The 15,163-nt window shown below is 46.6% G+C and overlaps 1 protein-coding gene across 3 annotated transcripts in view; it reads right to left on the reverse strand.

Moving 5' to 3' along the window:
• The window catches only part of FLVCR2 (FLVCR heme transporter 2), a 36,720-nt gene extending 24,808 nt beyond the window's left edge, over positions 1-11,912 (reverse strand). For 2 of the 3 annotated variants that reach the window (XM_033142532.1, XM_033142519.1), the window contains exons 1-2: positions 11,764-11,912; positions 11,107-11,732 (exon numbers count right to left, since the gene is read on the reverse strand). In XM_033142532.1, coding sequence (XP_032998423.1) covers positions 11,107-11,679 — 573 coding nt within the window. In that variant the 5' untranslated portion in view covers positions 11,680-11,732; positions 11,764-11,912. The other variant, XM_033142526.1, reaches the window with a different exon arrangement.
• Positions 11,913-15,163: the final 3,251 nt, after the last annotated feature.

The following is a 15,163-nucleotide window of genomic DNA, read 5'->3' on the forward strand; positions in this document are numbered from 1 at the left end:
GGTAATGGCTGCAGCTATCTGATGAAGCCTCACCAGAACGGTGCTTATTCCACAATTCCCACTGTCAGCCATATGTATGGACAGCAGCCTTGAGCAGAGGAAAGGAAGTCCCTGGTACGTGCGGGTTGTGGGGATTGGATGTGCCATTGCCATAAACGCAACCAATCCCAAAAATAAGTGCACTGCAGTCAGGCCCAAGCTAAGCGCCAACAGATGCGCTACAGAAAGTGGTATGCAGGCTATTTGTGTCTCAGTGTTGCTTCATTTCCTCTCAGGCTGGCATCTAGTTTTACAAACCCAGTCATTTCTTCAGGAGCCACATCTCTGCTGGAATACAACACACACTCCACTTTCTCCCCTGGACTTTAGAAGCAATTAGATGGTAAATGGCAAATCTGGAGTTTCTCCTGTAATTAGAACATTCCACTTCATGTGGTTGGATTGGGGTTTGTCCCACAAACCACTATGGCCTCCCCTGCCCCCCCACACATTAAAGCTTTGCCACCTGTTAGTTAAGGGTTTGTGGGAGTTCCAGACCAACACCCTGCTTTTGTTTCTGCCTCCCCATCTTATCTTCCTAACAACCTTCCCCTCCCATCTTATCTTCATCTCATTCACAGGCAATAAAAATGAATCCCTTCACCTTCCATTTATGCTGTAGTGGGCGTCTTTGGCAAATGAATATTATAATGAGCCCTAGTTGGCCTTGCTGTCCTTTAAAATCTCCTTTTTGATCTCACCTAAGAGTCCAGATTCTAACACCCACCATGGCAAGAAGGGAAAGCAAAGAGGATCAAAGCTCTCCAGGATCCTTTGGAGGTGTTCAAATCCACAACAAGAGAAGTTCAGCTAGAATGTACCGTATATATCCATGTTTAAGATGCCCCATGTATAAGAAGCCCCCTATTTTGGGGGACTCCAGATTGAGAAAATGGGGGGATTGTATCCGTGTATAAGATGACCCACAATTCTGAACTTAATTTTTAAATTAAGAAACCTAGTCTTATACACAGAAAAGTACTGTATATTGCACATCAAGAAATGTACCACTGATGCTAAGAGGATGCCAATACTAAGGTCTGTTGTATTTTTGTGCATTTCAGGGGTCCCACGAGTCTATACAGTGGTACCTCGGGTTACAGACGCTTCAGGTTACAGACTCCATTAACCCAGAAATAGTACCTCGGGTTAAGAACTTTGCTTCAGGATGAGAACAGAAATTGGGCGGCGGCGGCAGCGGGAGGCCCCATTAGCTGAAGTGGTACCTCAGGTTAAGAACAGTTTCAGGTTAAGAATGGACCTCCAGAACAAATTAAGTTCTTAACCCGAGGTACCACTGTAGATACTTTCCTCTCATACATGGGTGCTGGTGTGGCCACCCTGCAATCTGGAAATATAATATTTCACTATAAAACTGACTTACCTTGCAGGATTGTTGTAACATTCGCAACTCGATAGTGCTCATGAAGCACGTTGAACACTATGCAAAGATTAGGCATTACTGTTCCTTGGCCACCTTTATTTATTTATATTATATATTTCTCTTTGGAAATGCTTTCTGATATTTCCTGGGAAAACTCCATTGCCAAACCCTTGCCCAGCTCATTTCAGTCCCGCTCCTTTGCCAGAATTAAATGCACATGCACATCCTAGTTCAGTTCAATACTCAAATATAACTTGTCTTTCATATGCAGACTTCTGGCCCTCCTGGGCTCACATTCAGGGCAAAGTTAAAGCAGCAACTTTGGGTTAATCTAGCTGGCTAGCAGGAATTTGTAGTCACAATATGTGAGGGTCATATTTAAGGGCACTACAAATGTATGTGTGAATGTTCTGAAAAGCATATTCCAATTATCCAGTGCACTTTTCTTTGGCTCAGCATACAACACTCAAAGCCGGCGAGGAGGTGAAGCAATTTGCCTCAGGCAGCAGATCCAACCCGTGCTTTGCCATTGTGCCACTGCCAGCCCACTGCACATGCTGCTGCCACAACATCCTTGCCCTCACTGCTATTGCTGCACCTTTACCACTGCCACTGCATCATAGCGGCAATGAGGGTGCAGTTGTGGTGGTGAGGCCAGCAACAGTGTGGGCACAACACCAGGGGTAGGGAGCGGGCATGGATCGGGGGGGGGGGGCATTTTGCCTACAGTGGCAAAATGTCCAGGGCCACCCTGCCAGCCCGTGAATCAGGACATATTTTATCAGTTCAATAACATATAAAATAATAAAATAAAATAAAATATGCAAGAACTTAAAGGCAGTCTCTGCCGAACACCATTACCATTTATGACTTCATTTGCAGAAATTACATCTAGTTTAATGTGGCACCAAAGCCCCCTTTGGATAGCCACCAAACGTAAGTCAAACATGTTGGGTCACAACAGCAAAGTTTGAAAAAAAACTACAGTACCAGACAAATTATTCCTCTAAACAAAATGACAGCCTAGCTGAAAGGCAGAGGGCTACTAAAAACATTATGAACAGCTCAAGGAACAGTACTCTGTGATATCGCATCAAACATTTTATAAGAGATACTATCCAGACTTTTGTCCTTGAAACAAAAGCCAAGTCTACAAGATGTGTCTAACATACCACATCCCCAATGGCAACCCAAACACATTGTCTCCCTATCTCAGTGTTTGCACTCTGGGTTTAAGGTCAAGATACTTAGCTGGAGAGCAGGGAAGCAGAAGGAGTCTCATAGATCCCTCTTGCAACATTGTGTGTGGTCTGTTCCAATAAACTGTGATAACTTAAACAATGAAAAAGCACAAGTGGGGATTATGTAGAACGGGGCAAACATGCTAACTGAAAAGCCTTTAGAATAAATGTTGGTAATTAGATGTTATCTTGCATATCTTGAGCTACCTGAACCAGGGGAAATTGTGATAGAAAGGCAATCTGCTCTTCCTCCTCACTGATTCCTTCTCTTTCTTGTTGGCAAAGAAGACCACTTCCTTTCAGGCTTTACTTACTGTATCTTCTACAAGTTCAGTATCAGCAGAGGTGGGTTTTGGGGAGTGTGACTGGTTCTGGTGAACTTGGAGCCAACACTACAGGATGCTGCAGGGCTTTGCAATTATAATGTAGTGAATTGAGCAGAATGGAAGATAAGAGGTGGGAAAGTCGTTGAATTTTGGCCTCGTACAGGAGGCCGCTGAAATTTTTAAGACGACTGGTATCAGTATTAACAGTTAACTTCTTGGCTCCAACTTAGCCATCTGTAAACCTGTACTTAGAATGGCCTTGAGTTTCCTTTATCCTTTCAGCCAGCAATCTAACCAGACTATTTTGTTCTGCACTATAATATAATTACCAAACTCCAACAGAGTGAGACATCAGAGAGATAAATCAACTTTATTTCAACCAAGGAGTCATGTGAAATCTGGCAGGAAGAGGCTCTGGTCACATCAAATACTTAAACAATGCACCATGAAAATGCAGCACAGGCAATATGCCCAGGCAACATGCTCCCCAAATATGCCAGCATCCCCTGGACTCCTGTCCAAGTGCAAAGCAGCAGGCAAGTGCATTGACATGTTTCTACTGCATAAATACAGTGGTACCTCTGGTTACGTACTTAATTCGTTCCGGTGGTCCGTTCTTAACCTGAAATCGTTCTTAACCTGAAGCACCACTTCAGCTAATGGGGCCTCCCGCTGCCGCCGCTGCCCGATTTCTGTTCTCATCCTGAAGCAAAGTTCTTAACCCGAGGTACTATTTCTGGGTTAGCGGAGTCTGTAACCTGAAGCGTCTGTAACCCGAGGTACCACTGTATCTATGTTTCACCATGAAGCAGCCGCAAATGTTGCAAAATTACAAAAGTCAGCTCTTTGTTACAGTAACCGGCACCCTCTTTAGGGAAAAGAGGGATCCCACACTCAAATCCAGGGGTTAGCAAACTTTTTCAGCAGGGGGCCAGTCCCCAGTCCCTCACACCTTTCGGGGAGCTGAACTATATTTTTTGGAGGGTGGGGGAAAGAACGATTTTCACCCGCCCACAAAGAGGCCTGAAGACCCTTCGCTCTACCTGTCCCAGGTGTCATCCCAATAGCTGCAGTTGGGCTTCTCCAGCCAGCCTGGCACCGTGGCGGGGTAGGAGGTTGCGTTGGCCAGTGAAGACAGAAGTAGCAGCCCCGGCGGAGAAGCCAAGAAGCACTGCGAAGACAGAGCCACCCGCCAACCTGCAAGCAGCCCGCGGCCACTGCAACAATCTGCCTGAACGCCATGGGAGGAATGAGGGAGGCAGGCAGGCAGGCGGTAAGGAAGAAAGCATGCAAGGAAGTGGCGCGGAGAAGGAAGGAAGGGCGGACTATGGGAGAGGGAGGAGTAGGAGGAAAATGCAGCAGCCAGTGTCACATGCCCCCTTCACAGCACCGCCCTGTTGAGGCGGGCAGGTGGGTGAGCCGATTCCCACCATCGTTGGTGCCCAGCATGGGACAAGATTGCTCCGTCCCCGAGGAGAAAAGCACTGCCGTGTGAGGGAGAGGGAAAGAACATGCGTCCTGGCAATCCACGCAGCGACTCCCGGACCATCCATGGGCCGGATCTAGAAGGCCATTGGGCCTGATCCAGCCCGTGGGCCTTAGTTTGCCGACCCATGCTCAAATCCCATAGAAAGGTTCTATCTTTGAGTTCTATTTGACCTTTTCTTTCTTTCTTTCTTTCTTTCTTTCTTTCTTACTCTTTCTTTCTTTCTTTCTTTCTTTCTTTCTTTCTTTCTTCCTTCCTTCCTTCCTTCCTTCCTTCCTTCCTTCCCTCTCTCTCTCTGCATGTGTGCATTTCCAGACAACTCTGGCAGAGGAACTGTTCAGCTGCTGACTTAGTTCTCTAACAGCTCAAACAGTTTTACAAAGTTAAGTGTCTCTGCTATGAAGAGCCATTTAAAATGCATCAATGGTACTTGTTGTGAGAGATCATTCTTAAGGACATGCAATTTCAGTCCAGTGAGACAAGCACACTTATCTCCTTTCAAATGCGTACAGCAATCTTCACCATCACCTTCATATGGAAACATTTGCTTCCAACGACACCGACTTTTAATGATCACAGCTATTATTATGCATATAATCTTCTGCATGTGCAGAACTCAGGAAGACTGCCTGAAAGCCAAGGCATCTTCTTATTGCACAATGTCAGCATCAGGCACTTCCCTTTTGCCTTCAGCAATCCACACCTGTGAGGGGGGAGAACCTGAACACAGAGCATTTCTTATACAGGAGCCGCAAGGAAACTTATTTTGTTTACTCTTGTTCAGCTCTGTAATATCCTGATTTTAGAAAAGAAAATCATTATCAAGGACAGTAAAGGTAAAGGGACCCCTGACCATTAAGTCCAGTCGCGGACGACTCTGGGGTTTCAGCGCTCATCTCGCTTTACTGGCCGAGGGAGCCAGCGTTTGTCTGCAGACAGCTTTCTGGGTCGTGTGGCCAGCATGACTAAGCCACTTCTGGAGAACCAGAGCAGCACACGGAAACATCGTTTACCTTCCCACCAGAGAGGTACCTATTTATCTACTTGCACTTTGATGTGCTTTCAAACTGCTAGGTTGGCAGGAGCTGGAACTGAGAAATGGGAACTCACCCTGTCGCGGGGATTTGAACCACCGACCTTCTGATCGGCAAGCCCTAGGCTCTGTGGTTTAGACCACAGCACCATCCGTATCCCTATTGAGCACAGTAGATGCTAGCAATAATATTCTGTCTAGGACAAACAACTGGAGAGTAGCATACTTGGCAAGAAAATAGAGAAAGATTTTCAAGTAAGAGGATCCATCAAGTTTGCAGGAGTACTAATATATCCCCTATGGCGGCCATTCATTGCAAAGAAAATGTTCCAAAGCTATTATAAAGTAGCTTTGTTTGTTTGTTTGTCTGCTGCCCACCTGACTGGGTTTCCACAGCCATTCTGAGCAGCTTCCAACAAATTATAAAACAACAAAATATCAAACATTAAAAACCTACCTGTCTCTACCTCCTGACAGAAACATGGCCTTTTATACTGCAAGGGGAGTATTGCTTTTGTTTGTTATTATGTTATGCCAGTTTTCTGTTTTTTTATTATAAACTGTCTTGTGGTCCTCACTATCTTAACAACAAACGGCTTAATAGGGTGTTATTCACCTAATGAGCCCTTGACAAGGACTTCAGCTTCCCCAACTCTCCTCTTCTCAGGCACCCCCCCCCCCCAAATTGGCTTGGGGGTTTTCTGGAGAATTCCAGAACAGCTCTTTCTCTCTCTCTCTCTTATTTTTTAAAATCATATTTATTGATTTTCCAATACAAATCTCCAATTACCAATCAAATTACAATCCAAATTAATTATACAAGAACAGCGCTCTCTCAGGGCAGGGAGGAGAGGAGAGCATTTCAACTGGCTAGCTAAAATACTAGCAGAAGGATCAGAAGAGCATATTGCTGAATACAACCCACAGTCTTTGAGGGTTGGAGGGATAGTTGCATGATTTAAAACGAAGGCTTTAGTTTCACAGTCAGGCTAACCACAAATGCCAAAGGCAGGAGAGTCCTGCCCTCTAAATCAAGATAAAAGCGGCAAATGCATGTGGGAATTCCCTTTGACGCAGCAGAATCAGCATTTAGGGAGATGGCACTAGAGCAAGGGTAGCCAATGCTGTGCTCTGCAGATGTTGCTGGACTCCCACCAGCCCCGGCCCGCATGGTCGCGGATGATGGGAGTTGTTGTCCTAGACTCGAGCATCTGCTGGATACCACACTGCGGAAGGATAGAGAACATTAAACACTTCCACCACATGCACAAACAAACTTACCAGAGACAATTGTACTTTGATGTACACGTACATTTCCTTTATTTCCCCCTGCCCAGGAAGCCACTTCTCTGATAACGCCAATTTTGAAAGGAGGGGGAAGTATAGAGCTCAGATCTACTGCCAGTATCACAAAAGAGCCATTAATTGTTCTTAACTGTCTTTATTGATATTTTTAATATTTATCGGAGTAGAGGTTTTACTACAATCATGCAGTATTATAAGTGTTGCTTTAAATATACACATATATTGGAAACCAGTAAGAAATGCGAAGTAAAATAAAAGAGTGAGGAGGAAAAACTGCACAAAATACATGGATTGTTATTTTAAATTCATAACAAAGTTCTGAAAATTCAGTAACAACAAAAATCTGGAAAACCACCTTATGCTGTTCCAGACTTCTGCTGTTTGCTAGGAAAGGTAAAGTGGTACCTTGGTTTGCAACTGCTTTGGATTACAACCCTTTTTTTTTATTACAACCAATTTTTTTTTGAGGCCCCATTGGTGAAAGCACGCCTTGGGTTACAACCTAGAATCATAGAATCCTAGAGTTGGAAGAGACCACAAGGGCCATCCAGTCCAACCCCCTGCCAAGCAGGAAACACCATCAAAGCATTCCTGACAGATGGCTGTCAAGCCTCCGCTTAAAGACCTCCAAAGAAGGAGACTCCACCACACTCCTTGGCAGCAAATTCCACTGTTGGACAGCTCTTACTGTCAGGAAGTTTTTCCTAATGTTTAGGTGGAATCTTCTTTCTTGTAGTTTGAATCCATTGCCCCGTGTCCGCTTCTCTGGAGCAGCAGAAAACAACCTTTCTCCCTCCTCTATATGACATCCTTTGATATATTTGAACATGGCTATCATATCACCCCTTAACCTTCTCTTCTCCAGGCTAAACATACCCAGCTCCCTAAGCCGTTCCTCATAAGGCATCGTTTCCAGGCCTTTGACCATTTTGGTTGCCCTCCTCTGGACACGTTCCAGCTTGTCAGTATCCTTCTTGAACTGTGGTGCCCAGAACTGGACACAGTATTCCAGGTGGGGTCTGACCAGAGCAGAATATAGTGGTACTATTACTTCCCTTGATCTAGACCCTATACTCCTATTGATGCAGCCCAGAATTGCATTGGCTTTTTTAGCTGCTGCATCACACTGTTGACTCATGTCAAGTTTATGGTCTACCAAGACTCCTAGATCCTTTTCACATGTATTGCTCTCAAGCCAGGTGTCACCCATCCTGTATTTGTGCCTTTCATTTTTTATTTTGTTTACAACCGGACCTCTGGAACATGTTTTGGTTTATAACCAGACCTCCGGAACGGATTATGGTTGTAAACCAAGGTATCACTGCACTGAACTTTAGCAGAAGCACATCCCTAGGGACAGTAATGGGCTGGATGAGGATGAACAAATGGAAGCTTAAACAAGATACATGCACTCCCAGTCAAGAAGGATGCAGACTCTGGAATAGGGATTCAGCCTGTTTTGGATGGGGCAGTACTCACCTTGAAGAATCAGACTCACAGTCTGGGCATCCTCCTAGATTCTGCCTTGCACCAGGATGCCCAGGATGTGCCAGGAGCACTTATGCCTAATTTAGGCTGGTGCACCAGCTATGCACATGTCTGAGGAAGTACCATATAGCAACACATGTCTTGCATCTAGATTTCCTGCAACCTTTGAAGACAACAGGTTGGGGTCTGGCAGGATACTCTTCCCCCAACAAGGCTGGGAGTTTATTAAACCTCTTGGTAACAGTCATGTGTAGCACCTTTAAAACTAATCAAATTTTGCTGCAATCTTGCTTACCAGAGTCAGAAAGTAAACCCCATGTAATTCAGTGGGCCTTACTTCAAAGAAAACATGGGAAAGGGTGTAGTTACTGCGACATAAACCCACTCCTGTCCATGTAAGATTTTGTCACAATAAAACATGTTTGCTAAGTTGTCATGATTAGTGTACTGATTAATGAACTGAAGTGAAGTTCCAGAACTGCTGTAATATAGTCTGGTTGCGTGTGATCCTATAGATGTCTACTCAGAAAGAAATGCCATTGAGTTAAATGGGCAAGATTGCAGACTAAGTTCTACCACTGAAAGGAATGTGCACATGAGGCACATAATTATCTGGACATTTTGAAACAGTAGAGCAGGGATGGGAGTTGTGTTAATCTAACCTGATAATCTTTAAGGTTTCACAAGTAACTTTTACTGTCTGTTGCAATACATAGAAATGAAACTATATTTCTAATTGCAGAAGAGTAGGACATGGGTGGCACTGTGGGTTAAAACACAGAGCCTAGGGCTTGCTGATCAGAAAGTTGGCGGTTCGAATCCCCATGACGGGGTGAGCTCCCTTTGCTCGGTCCCTGCTCCTGCCCACCTAGCAGTTCAAAAGCACGTCAAAGTGCAAGTAGATAAATAGGTACCGCTCCAACGGGAAGGTAAACAGCGTTTCCATGCGCTGCTCTGATTCGCCAGAAGCGGCTTTGTCATGCTAGCCACATGACCCAGAAGCTGTACACCGGCTCCCTTGGCCAGTAACGCGAGATGAGCGCTGCAAACCTAGAGTCGGACACAACTGGACCTAATGGTCAGGGGTCCCTTTACCTTTACCTTTGGGCAATTTTTATTCTGCTGGCTTACTTTTGATACAGGCGTTTTCTGTTTCCCTCTAAGTTGTACGTCTCTGACAGTGGAATTCCATGTATACTGTATGTTTCTTATTAGAGAAAAGCCCGAATGAGTTAAAAGGAACTTGCTCTCACATAAGTGCTCATAGGGTAGCAGTTTATGTTACCTCTAAAGTAAGCCTCCACTGTTTCTCTGCAGATATGGGGAGGATGGGGTGGGAAATGGGTCCAGGGATTAGCAGTCACCACTGAGTTAAGTGGTAGGGTCTTCTCAGTGGGTGCACCAATATCACAGAACACCTTGCCCCACGAAGCTTGAGTGCCCTCTCCCCACTGTTGCTTTCCACTGGTTAGTGAATCCTTTATGCTAGCAAGCTTTTAGACTACAAAGTAGATCAGAGGCGGGGAACCTGTTTGGCTCCACAGGCCAGATCCTTATCAGGATTGGTCTCTCAAACCAAATCTGAGAGGTGGGTGGCTTGCCTGTAAATTATCTGATATCACAACAGCATCATGTTATTTGATGTTTTAAAGCCCCAAAGTTGGAACATCAAAGTACATCGGTAAAATAAGGGGGTAGTAGTTTTAGCAGGAGTTTTGATTCAACCCCATTCCTGATCACATGGGTTTCGATGCAAAGTTCAGGCAAACTGATTGATTTGGAGCTAAAGAGCAGGTTTTCCATAAGAATGGAGAAAACCACTTGGACCTTTGCCTAGAAAAAGTGGGTCAAGTGGCAAACCACTTGGGCCTGTCCTTTCTAGGCATGGGGCAAGCAAAAACATGGATGAGCCCTCTCAAGATCAGATGACTACCTCCTTTCCTCTAACCCCCCTCATCTCTTTCTCTCCTATCTTACACTATTGAACAAGATGGAAATGGTTACTATTATTTAATTTTGTGGTCCTCAAACCATGTTTCCCCGTGGACCACTGCCAAGAATATCGGTGGACCACTCAATGATTTTTCTGTCTGTTGTAGCAATTACAATGTGCTAGATGCTGTATGATTTGTAATTGTATTTTTGATCACTTCTTTCATTTCCATATGTTGGACAAGGTTCAACGTACTTTGTCCCTTCTGTGCCCCCCCCCCACTAATTTATTTATTTTGATGGTGTTGCCATTGCAATGACATGACCACTTACTCAAATGATCTGAAAGAGGCACCTGGACACATAGTGGCTGCTTTGGTGGTGAATGCACAATGATTGATACAAAAAAGGGCCCCCATTAAATGTGCTTTAAATGGAAGGTGTGGGTGTGACCAGAGCTCCCTGTGGAGATCAAGTGAGCACTGACAACAGGGCACTTTCCCAAAGACCTTTCTTTTTACCCTGGCATTTCCTGATTGTAGATATTTGAGTTTTATTTTAGTTGCGGCTGTTACAGTTGAACTGCTGTAGTTGAATCACTTTGAGATTCATACATTTATAAACGAAAAGCTGTATCTACATTTTGAAAGACACAATTTGAATCCCATAAAATTCAACCTGTAACACAACAAAGTGCAATACAAGAAATACAAATGCAATTGAAAATCAGTACAAATATTAAAAGGCAACGGATGCACCAGCTCCCATTTTCAGCCACAAATCCACAGATACACTATGAAGCAATAAAGCTGTTGTGGATCACAACTTGGGAACCCGTGGCATAACGGGTACCCGAATATTTTGCCACCTACCTGGTTACCAAAGACAGCGATGGAGCAGGCACTGGAGACCTCCCGGGACCCAAACCAGACGGAAGCGATGTGGGACGGCATGCCCAGGATGAAGACTTGGGCCAGCGAGCAGATGACCTGTCCCAGGACGGTGACGGGGAAGAGGTTGGGCTTCGTGCTTCCCGTTTTCACCCAGGCGCCCACGCAGTTGAGAGCGGAGCCCACCAGGGCGATGAGGCGCAGCCCCTTCTTGTCGAGCAGCCAGGCGACCGGGAAGAGCAGCGGGATGTAGACGATCATGTAGCACATGGAGAGCCAGTCGATGGCGAAAGGGGTCACGTCGTAGAAGCGCGCGAAGACGACGCTGATGCTGCCGTACTGGATCCACTGGAAAGCGTTGCAGAACGAATAGGCGCTGAAGAGGAACACGATCGCCCACCGCCGCCCCGTCAGGCGCACCTCGGGCAGCGACCCCGGCGCGGACCCGTTGGGCGTCTCGGCGTCCGCCAGCTCGGGCTTCGCCTCTTGCAGCAGGTCGGGCTCGGCTCGGTACCCCGTCCGCTTCTCCCCGAGCTCCGGCTCCCCGCTCACCATAGCGGCCGAGGAAGTGCGCGCTGAGCGACAAGTTCGTCCTCCGACGGCGGGACACCAGTGGCAGCAAGCGCCACCAGCACGGGCTCGGGGATCCCTCGCTCTACGCTCAGCCTGAAGCCCCGGTGCCGCGAGCGCCCCCCGCGCGCACGCCTAGCCTCGCCGGACTTTCTTCCTCTTGAGCTCACCTTTCGCGGCTCATGTTGCCAGCTCAAGGTTTGCCTCCACGGCGCACGTCACCACGCCCCGCCCACCGAGGCGCGTCAGCCAGAAACCACCCCGGCCCGCGTTGGAAGGAGCTACCTGGACGCCCACCACCACGCCCCTCCGGGCGCGGATTGGCTGCCTGCCCCCCGCCCCTCTGCGCTGCTTCCTGCTATTGCTATGGCAACTCTCTCCGTCCCGCGAAAAAGCCTGGGGAGGGGCACAGAAAGTGGCGCAGGCGCCCCCGACGGTCCCGTCCGGGAGTCTGCAGCCGCGCGGTGCCGTTAGCGTTGAGCCCTGCGCGAGAATCCCGCAGCCTCCGGGAAATGGGGGTGGGGGTGGGCCTGCCAAGCTCTTCTCCCGCCTTCCGTTCCCACCGTCGCGCCGAGAGCGCGGGAACCTTTTCGGCGGCCACGAGCTCCCGCTTCGTTTTGCTCTGAGGGCGGGAGCGCGGGAAGGACCTACAAAAATTCTTCCGGCGGCGCGTCGACCGAGAGGAACGTGGCTCGGTCCAGCTGCCGGCGAAAGACCGCCAGACCAGTCACCCGTTCCCAAGTCATTAGCTTGGGAAAGAGGGGGGTGACGTCCCGGTTCGCAGTCTGCCAGGCTGAGGGTGTGCACACCGACCAGGTCGGTTTTTTTTCCTCAATTCGGATTGGAAAGTAAACGGGGAGGGTGCGCGCAGCCTGACTGCTGGTAAAATCGGAGGCTGAAGCTGCTTCCTAGTTCCTGGTTCGCAGCCCGAGGCAAGAGCGACTTGATAAAAGAGCGGGGAACCAATTCTCTGTCCATAGCACAACGGGGCTTGCAGGTCAATGGCCGAAGTCCTGGGTCCCAAATGACCTCCGAGAAAGCAGCAGATGTTGGGGGCAGATCCAAACAGGCATATGGGCACCCAGGGGCCCAGAGAGGATGGCGCAGACTCCTGCACATCCTTCCTTCTCAACTCTTTTTAAAGTGAGAGGGTAGCCGGCTTTGCATGTACATAGTAACAGATGCTCATTGCATTATTTTTAGTTTTAAAATATATTATCCCTTTCTGTTGCTGCTGATTCCCAAGTTAATACATTTCGCATCAGGACAGCAGAAACAAACTCTTGTTCTTGTGGTTCTGATGGTGCTCTGACGGAAGTGGATAACAGAATGAAAAACAGCACATGCTGAGAGTATTTATTTACCTTTAACCAGGGCTGGCAAACTGTTATTTGTTTGGTTTTTTTGCTGTAACATATCAAGAATATAGACCCACTTGTAAAGCATGAGGAGGAGGCGGAGAAGAGAAATGCTCACTGTGAAGTAATAAACATGGCTATCTTAAAGCCCCACCCATACCCCCCACCGACCATTAAGTCCAGAGTCTAAAATTCCCTAGCTGCACCACTGCAGTAAGTTATGCACCAAAAAGAAAGTCTATTGATACAGCTTTTCAGCGGCATAAAGCAGAACATTGTAGTGCAATGGTAGAAAGATCCTTCTGACCTCAGCTGAAGTCGGTAGCACTTGCTCTTTTTGCAAAAGCTCATTATATCATAGAACAGAGTTTCATAAAACTGAGTGAAATGCTATGCAAGCACCTTCGGTTGGCGGAATAGGGCTCTGTACAAAGAGAGCAGCAGCAACCGACAAGTCAATAACAGCTTCAGCAGAGAACTGGGTCAGCTCCCACTGCAAAACATAACACTTGGCTCCTGATGCAAACAAAAGAGCGTGTTCTCCCGCTCTTGTGATGGGGAGGTGGAGGAGAGGCATCAAATCCAGCTGCAGGCATTTTTGGCATCTTTTACATTGTAGTCCTAAGCATATTCATTTGGAAGCAAGTGTCACTGATCTCAGTGGAACTTAATACACAATCTAGGAAGTAAGGGTTGCAGCCTTGTAAGCTCAAACTGAATCCAGAGATGATGGAGGTACGGTTAGTAGGTGGTTCATCTGCCCTGATAAATTGTATTGAGTTTGTTCTAGAAGGGGTACATAAAATATGAATAAGGTACATAGTCTGTGCACTTCCAGACTGTCCTTTTTCCCTGGCAGGTGAGATTCAATTGCATCTTGGCAAACTTGATTTGGGAGCGCTTGCAAAACAAACCTGCTTCCCCAAAAGATCAGACTTGTATTGAAAAGGAAAGTGAACAGAAAATGCACAGGAAGGTGTGGGATAACACATCATCCAATCTCCACACAAATAAATCAGGATAAATGCTCATTAGATAGCCGACACATAATCAAATCTCTCTGCAAACAAATCAGGCTGAATGCTAATTAAACAGGTAATCTGGAAGCAAATTTTATTGCTGGAGGCATAGATTGCTTCTCTAACCTAAGTGCTATCCACTAGATTAGGCTGGACCAGGGGGACTAAGCTAGTCCTGGTTTGGGGAAGGAGGGTTCCAGCATTCTGTCTGAGGCCTGGTGCTGCCTTCTCAAAGACTGGGAAGCTGCTGCCTGGCTTAAGGAAGAAGGCGCAATGCTCACACGCGCTGTGTCAGGACATCACAATGTTGTATGTGCAACATTCCCTTCCCCCCCCCAAGCCCTCACAAGCTAGCGCCTCTGGCCCTAACTGTTCCCCTGTGCAACATTTCACTGCACGCCACTATAGAGAAGCATTTGTGATTAGTAGGTAGCTGGTTCTGCAAGAAGTTAAGGATTAAAAATATATCAATTCAGAGTTGATAAGCCATCTACGGACACTAAAAACCATCAACTAATGTCAATGGCATTAGTTTGATGCATTCTCCGTTTATAGCTCATTTATGGGCTAGAACTAATTTGGAAAGGCATTTTACTAGCTGTAATGGATAAACATCATGAGGAATAGGCTCTGCAGGTAAGAAAGGTCAACTACCTTTCCAATATTAAACAGGCAGTTCAAACTTCATCTGGCATGCAAGCTCAATAATAGCATATGAAGGATTTATGAGCTAGGCAGGTTTAACATGTTCTACTGTAACAAGTCTATAAAATGGTTTTGGGTTGGTTTGCACGCATCTTGGCAGAAGGTGTTGCATCTTGGAACTGAAATCTAGGGTAGCATATTTTAAATGCAAAATTCTAGGCCAGGTTCTTTGTGTGATTTACCTTTGAGAGATTAGACCCCTGTTTCTAGTTGTAGTTTCATGACTGGAAAACTTGTTACTTAATCCCAGTTGTGTGGATTCTTGGGTCACCCATGGTTAACTCCCTAGTCCAGGGGTTGAGAACCTGCAGCCTGAAGGCGCGTGGGAGAAGCATGGAGGGAATGCAGGGGAGCCAAAATGAATAGAGTGATGGGAGGAGGTGTGGG

The sequence above is a fragment of the Lacerta agilis genome, chromosome 1, assembly GCF_009819535.1.
Source record: "Lacerta agilis isolate rLacAgi1 chromosome 1, rLacAgi1.pri, whole genome shotgun sequence".
NCBI classification, from domain to species: domain Eukaryota; kingdom Metazoa; phylum Chordata; class Lepidosauria; order Squamata; family Lacertidae; genus Lacerta; species Lacerta agilis.